Genomic DNA, 6,731 nt, shown 5'->3' on the forward strand with positions numbered 1-6,731 from the left:
AATTATTTGGCCAAAGCACAGAACCCTTAAAACTCTTACTTACATCTATTAAATCAAAGTGTTACTGTAAATCATATTCCTGTCAGAAGAGGATGGGGGATCTATTTTGGTATACTTTCATCAATATTACTACTTTAAAATGCTTACTTCATTTATCAGAATTTCTCTCTCTTTTCATCAGATTTGTAAAACAAGCACTTTACTCACTGAGTGTCCCCCTGGCTTAGAAACTTTCAAGGCCAGCCTGGTCTATGAAGCTAGTTCCAGGTCAGCCAGGGAAACCTGGCTATGCAGAGAAACCCTGACTCAAAACAACAACAACAAAAATCCCCAAAACGCCATACCCAGGAGGGAAAAGAATATAATCAAAATATAGTTCATATTTTTTAAAAAGAAAAAAACTATTATTTTCTTAAAAAACAAAAAAACCAGCCGGGCAGTGGTGGCTCACACCTTTAATCCCAGCACTTTGGAGGCAGAGGCAGGCAGATCTCTGTGAGTTTGAGGCTAGCCTGGGCTACAAGAGCTAGTTCCAGGCCAGGCTCTAAAGCTACACAGAAACTCTGTCTCAACACCCCCCCCCCCAACCACCACCACCACCATAAAAACCCAAACAAACAAAGCAAAACAAAAAAAACACCTGGAGCTGGAGAGATGGCTCAGCAGTTAAGAGCACTGGCTGCTCTTCCAGAGGACCCGAGTTCAATTCCCAGCACCCACACGGCAGCTCACAACTGTCTGTAACTCCAGTTCCAGGGGATCTGATTCCCTCACACAAATGTGCACATAAATTAAAAATAATAGTGAGTTCCAGGACAGCTAGAGACACAATGAAATCCTGTCTTGAAAAAAACAAAAAAAAAAAAACAAAAAAGCCACGCTAGCCTGTGGGTTAAGGATTGTAACTACACATTTCTCACATATTCAACGTGCACAAAATTTTAAAGATTCTACCACCTAATATTGGATGACTAGTAGCACGGAATTTCAAGCAACGTTATGCAACCAGACAGAGACAGACTGCTGCTTTCTTTGAAGCAATCTTCTCTTAACCAGTAGCTAGAGATATTAGCCCACCATGGCGGTCAGAACTTCTGACAGACTGGTTCTCTTCTGACACTTTTCTTGCAGCCTTACGCCCTGCAGAATTGAAATTCAACCTAGAAATTTTGCTAGTAATACCCTAAAAAATTAGAGCAGCGCTGACATTGCTAAGGAATTTAAATATTTCTACCCACAACAAAGCAAGCATCCATATTTCAGAACCAAACTGGATGAAGACCCCTGGTTCTAGCTAAGAGGACCAGGCAGGATACAAAGTATTAAAATTCTACAAAAAAGTGAAGTCGTCACACACAAAAAGCTTAAATAGAGAAAGCATGCATAAAAGAAACCAAAGTTTCATATTATTTCAAGACTGTTGAAACTGGCTGGGGACTGTCATGCTTTATCATCTCCAGAAATGCTAGTGTTGAGATGCTGTTAAAGAACTCTTGCAAGAGTGACAGGAAACGCGGTATGTTCTTAACCACTGTTCCTCAGTACCTCACTAACCAAAGGCAAAACCTGAACTCACTGGGTGATTTTAGCGCAACTCCCAATTCTAAAATAGTATCGCTGGCCGAGCAAAGATCATTACCTTGTTGTAACCACTGACTGGAGAGTAGGTCACAGCAGGGCTATACGAGCCACTGCCGCCTGAGGACAGGCTTTGCAGCTGAGGGCTGTACCCAGTCATACAGCTGGTGGCAAACTTGGGACTGGGGCTGGGTGAACGAGACGGGCTGTAACTTAATACACTCTGACCCTGAATTGAAGGGGAAGGTGGAGAGGGAGGGACTTGGGTGGTTGCCAGATCTCGGGGAGGCGTAGTCTGCACAACTAGAAGGAAAAGAACATAAATTACACATACAATATAGGTTTAAATTAAAACAGAAAGTTAAAAAATTAGATCTTGCTATATAATTAAGGCTAGCCTTGACCTTAAGCTCTTTCTGCCTCAGTCTCTTGGGTATAGGGAGAATTATGAAAATGGATTTAAGGGCTGGGTGTGGTGGCACACGATTCGCCTGCCTCTGCCTCCCAGGCCAACCTGGATAGTCAGAGCTACGCAGAAATACCAAAAGAAAGTGACAAAAGGATATGACTATTAAATTACAGTAAACATTATTACACAAACACAACTAATCATTGTTTACTACCACCACGATGTTTAAAACAGTAAAACGTATTTCCATGAACTTGTATGACAGTCCACTCAATTTATACAAACAACAATGATAATCACAATAAGTTAATCCTATAGATTGACTTAATGCTAATAGATGGCCTACTAGCTCGGAGTCTATGGCAAGGGAAAACTCAGAAACGGGGCCACTGCCTTCTCCCCACTCTGCACTCACCGGCCGTCTTCAGCCCTAGCAGTGCTTGCTGTCCCGGGCTGACCACCAGGCTTGTTGGTGCTACAGTATATTTAAAGTATCTCCAAAAATCAAATAAGGCGTTAAGACTGAAGAGAGATGCCAGGGCAAGTTCTGGAAGAAAACAACAACTATTATAATAATAATTATTATTATTAAAAATAGTCTTTTTATTTGTTTGTGTGCGGGGAGTGGCATGTGGAGGTCAGAGAGCAACTTGTGCAAGTTGGTTCTCTCCTATAACTATATTGGTTCTGGGAAATCAAACTTAGGTCATAATGCCTGCTGGGAGTAGCTTTACCTGATAAGAACCTCTCCAGCTCCAAATTATTATTAATTATTATTTGGCTTTTCAAGACAGGGTTTCTCTGTGTAGTTCAGGCTCCAAATTATTATTTATTTGTTTATTTACTTATTTAGGTTTTTCAAGACAAGGTTTCCTCTGTGTGGCTCAGGCTGTCCTGGAACTTAAAGACCCACCTGCCTGTTTCCCAAATGCTTACCTTCAAGGTTTGCATCACCACTTCCCGCTCCAATCTATTACTTTAAAAAGCAAAAAGGTCTTGGTTCCATTTTCAGCAACTTAACATCAAAAATTAAAAACTAGTTTCTTATTCCTCACAACAGATACCACCTAACCAAAGTCTAGTAGGCTCAGATCATATTCGCTACTGAGTTTTAAACTAATCACTAATTCTTATAAACCCGTATAACAGATATTTCCACATTCGTTTTAATAGTCAAGTGAGTTTTGGGAGTCCCAGTGTGTTAGTGAACCATGACTCTACCATAGGCGTGATAATCCTGAATCCCGTCCTTTCCCATCTGCCATACCCACTCTCAAAGTTATTTTACGTCTGTATTTTGCCCGGATGTGCACCATGTCCTTGCCTGGTATAGGCAGAGGCCCAAAGAGGGTGTTGGAACCCTGGTACTGGAGTTGTGAGTCACCATCCGGGAGCCAGAAAAAAAAACTGGGTCCTCTGCAAAAGCAGTATGGCTCTTGACCTCGGAGTCATCTCTATTCCTCCATGATCGATTTCTTTCTTTCTTTCTTGTTTGTTTTCCCAAGACAGGGTTTCTTTGTATAGCCTGACTTTCCAGGAACTAGATCTGTACACCAGGCTGGCCTTGGACTGAGAGGTCCACCTGCCTTGGCCTCCGAAGGGCTGGGATTAAAGCCACCGCTGGCTGTCCACACTGATTTCAACTTGCATAGGCTACACATTTATTTTGATATCCCTAGGACTCTTTCTATCTGGTCTGGTCTCGAAGGTGAAGAAGAGAGAGTGTATTTCAGGAACGGCTAAGATAAACCTCATCACCCACAAGCTGTAGGGCTCCTAGCTAATTAACTCTGTATTGTTTATTAGCGTAGTTTAAAGACAAGGTCTCATGTGCCATGCCAGGTTGGCCTCCGACTTCTGATTCTTCTTCCATCTCCCAAGCACCGGGTGGGATTAGATATTTACTGCCAGGCTGTCCTCAAACTTGAAATAATCCTCTGACTCAGTCTCCTACTAGAATGTTCTTCCCATAGAAAAAAAGTGTTTTCCTAGCTGGGAGGTGGTAGTGCACACCTTTGATTCCAGCACTTGGGAGGCAGAGGCGGGTGAATCTTAGTGAGTTTGAGGCCAGCCTGATCTACAAAGCAAGTTCAAGGACAGCCAGAACTGTTACACAGAGAAACCCTGTCTTGAAAAAAAAAAAAAAAAACAAAGCAAAACAACAACAACAACAAAATGTTTTCCTAGTTCCTTCTCTGTTGTTTTCAACATCTTGGGAAACAGAGCAGGTAATTCATTATTTGTCTCTGAATGAAAGAGCGAATCCTAAGCTGAATTAAACTATAAGCAAGTTTTCATTTGTAGTAAATCTAAATTCCAGTGAAAATTAATTACTTACCAATATACCAGAGGGGCCAGTATGTCACATTATAATATGTACTAATTAACTTTCCAGTCCTGAAAAGATTAGAAATGCTTTTCAGTTATTTCAAAAAACAAAAACAAAAGAAAACCACCCCCTAACTCCATGACAAAGCAACCAACCAAGCACCGAAAACCAAAAGAAATATGAAAAGCCATAGAACCAGCCAATGATGGTTTAAAATGTCACTTTTGGGCTGATGAACTTACATTTCAGTATATATCATTCCAGCCATGGATACATTTAGGAGTCCCCAGGCTAAAACCACCTTCCTAGTTTCTGTTTCTTTTCTCATCTTGATGGTTCTGTCAATAAGAGAAGCACTGGGGCTTGCTTCTCCTTGCATCTATTCAAAATCAAAGTAAGACAGCCTGGAATTAATCAAAGGAAATCAAAAGTGTCTGTTGTAAAGTATCAACCCCACAGTCTTTTCCTCTTCCTTAATATTTCTTCCCAACTCCTCCCCCCCATCCCTCCACCTTAATATTAGTATTTGAAAAGGGTGTCCTAAAATAATTGCCTTCTTTTGTACTACAGAGAAATCAACAGAGAACTGGCTGGTTATTTCAGAGAAACTAATGGTTCCAATAAATGATAATGTCTTGTTTCATAATGTAAGGGTTTGTTATTAAGTCTCAAAGATTTCACGGTTTGTCTGACTCGAGGATGTTACTATGTCTAGATGAAGAGACACAAGATACCAAGTTTTGTCATTACTGTGACAGACTCTAACCCTGACCTTGGACTGCTACAGGTCTGGGATCTCCTTTTGGTGACGAGATTGTAAGGCTTTACTAATGAGGTGGTCTGGTACTAGCAGGTGAAGGGTCAAGAGAGATAGGGAACACGTGCATTCAGTTTTGGTACAGTGGAATTGTATTTCCTTTGTCTTGCTAGGCTCAGGTCTGCAGTCTGATATGGCAGCTCCTGGAAGTCGTATTCTACAGAGCAGACTAGTATCCTTCCCGCCATCCAGCCCCGCGCCAAAACTCCCGTAGGAGAGCTGCCCTCCCTGGCTACCTCTGAATAAACTTTGTTCATCCTCCTTGTGTCTTTCTTCCCTTCCACTACAAGTGGCAGGACTTTCGGCTACATCCTCCCCTGGCTGAACCCCAGGCACAACTTTAGGCGTGGAACTCTGAGGGACCGCGTGGACTCCACGTCCAGGAATCACAAAGACAACCCCCCAAAACGCACCATCTTCTTCAGCCGGAAGCCGCGAACTCGCGCCACTCCCTACTGCACATGCGCGAAGCCAAGCCTAAGGCGGCGGCGGGCTAGAAAGACTCCAATTACCGGAAGGACCGGGCCGGCCGTCTCTTCTCGCGAGAAGGAGGGGGTGGTGCAGAGGGACCAGGGCAGCGATCGTTGCCAGGGAAACGCCCTCGGATTTGTGGCTCCTACTCAGCTACCGGGAGAAAGCTGAGCTGCAAAATTCAGACCACGTTCTGAGCCCTTAGTAAAAAGTAATGATTGTAACAAGCTGAATTTTTAAATATTATTAATTATAGATTTATTTAGGATCCGTATGGGCTCATCTTTAAGTAGGTTTTATTTAGCCGGATGGCTAATTGGTAGGATACAAGCATGCCTGATGTGTCCAGACACAATCAGCAATGACAAAGCATTTTTCCTGCTTTGAAATGTTTACCCCAATTACTCTGACCCAACTTCAATTCTCAAATATCCACCTAATGGGGTTGCAGCAGTAGGAAGAAAAACTAGAAAGTTCTATTGAAGTTAGTGGTTTTGAGGTTAAAAACAAAACGACAAAAGCCCACCTTTGCCCTGAATGTTCTTTCAAAGTACTGAGAAAAGATTCGCCAGGGAGGTGAGTCGGATTTTACTTTGTAGTTAGTGCCGGTTCTTACAGTGTACCACTGCTCCCGATGTGGACTATGGGGCGGGGAGCTCTCTGGTTATTGCTCCAAAGGGCTTTGTCTGAATCCTACAGGTGAAGCGGAAACAAGGAGACTGGGGGAGGGACATCCATCACAATCAGCCCTGGAAGAACTTTCTTGGGAGTGGCAACACTGACCCAAGTTAGAGGACTAATGGGCAGTGCACTCAGGGACTCCTTCTTCCAGAGAAGTGTGCCAGCCAGGCATGGTGGTACTTGCCTTTAATCCCAGCACTCGGGGGCTGCCAGAGACGTGTGGATCTCTGGAGTTCGAAAGCCAGCCGGGACTACATCATGAGGCTGTCTCAGAAAATGTAAATAAAGCCGGGCTTTGGTGGCGCACGCCTTTAATCCCAGCACTCGGGAGGCAGAGGCAGGCGGATCTCTGTGAGTTCGAGACCAGCCTGGTCTACAGAGCTAGTTCCAGGACGGGCTCCAAAGCCGCAGAGAAACCCTGTCTCGAAAACCCAAAAAAAAAAAAA

The 6,731-nt window shown here is 43.3% G+C and overlaps 1 protein-coding gene across 2 annotated transcripts in view; it reads right to left on the reverse strand.

The window, feature by feature from the left end:
* The window catches only part of Tmem209 (transmembrane protein 209), a 28,688-nt gene extending 23,079 nt beyond the window's left edge, over nucleotides 1-5,609 (reverse strand). The window contains exons 1-5 of one of the 2 annotated variants that reach the window (XM_041675576.1): nucleotides 5,547-5,609; nucleotides 4,559-4,695; nucleotides 4,326-4,384; nucleotides 2,403-2,534; nucleotides 1,640-1,881 (exon numbers count right to left, since the gene is read on the reverse strand). In XM_041675576.1, coding sequence (XP_041531510.1) covers nucleotides 1,640-1,881; nucleotides 2,403-2,534; nucleotides 4,326-4,384; nucleotides 4,559-4,695; nucleotides 5,547-5,549 — 573 coding nt within the window. In that variant the 5' untranslated portion in view covers nucleotides 5,550-5,609. Of the gene's footprint in view, nucleotides 1-1,639; nucleotides 1,882-2,402; nucleotides 2,535-4,325; nucleotides 4,385-4,558; nucleotides 4,696-5,369; nucleotides 5,506-5,546 lie in introns of those variants that run through there. The other variant, XM_041675575.1, reaches the window with a different exon arrangement.
* Nucleotides 5,610-6,731: the final 1,122 nt, after the last annotated feature.

This window comes from Microtus oregoni, unplaced genomic scaffold (genome assembly GCF_018167655.1).
Source record: "Microtus oregoni isolate MIOR12 unplaced genomic scaffold, Mior012 000026F_ref0000081, whole genome shotgun sequence".
Taxonomy (NCBI): domain Eukaryota; kingdom Metazoa; phylum Chordata; class Mammalia; order Rodentia; family Cricetidae; genus Microtus; species Microtus oregoni.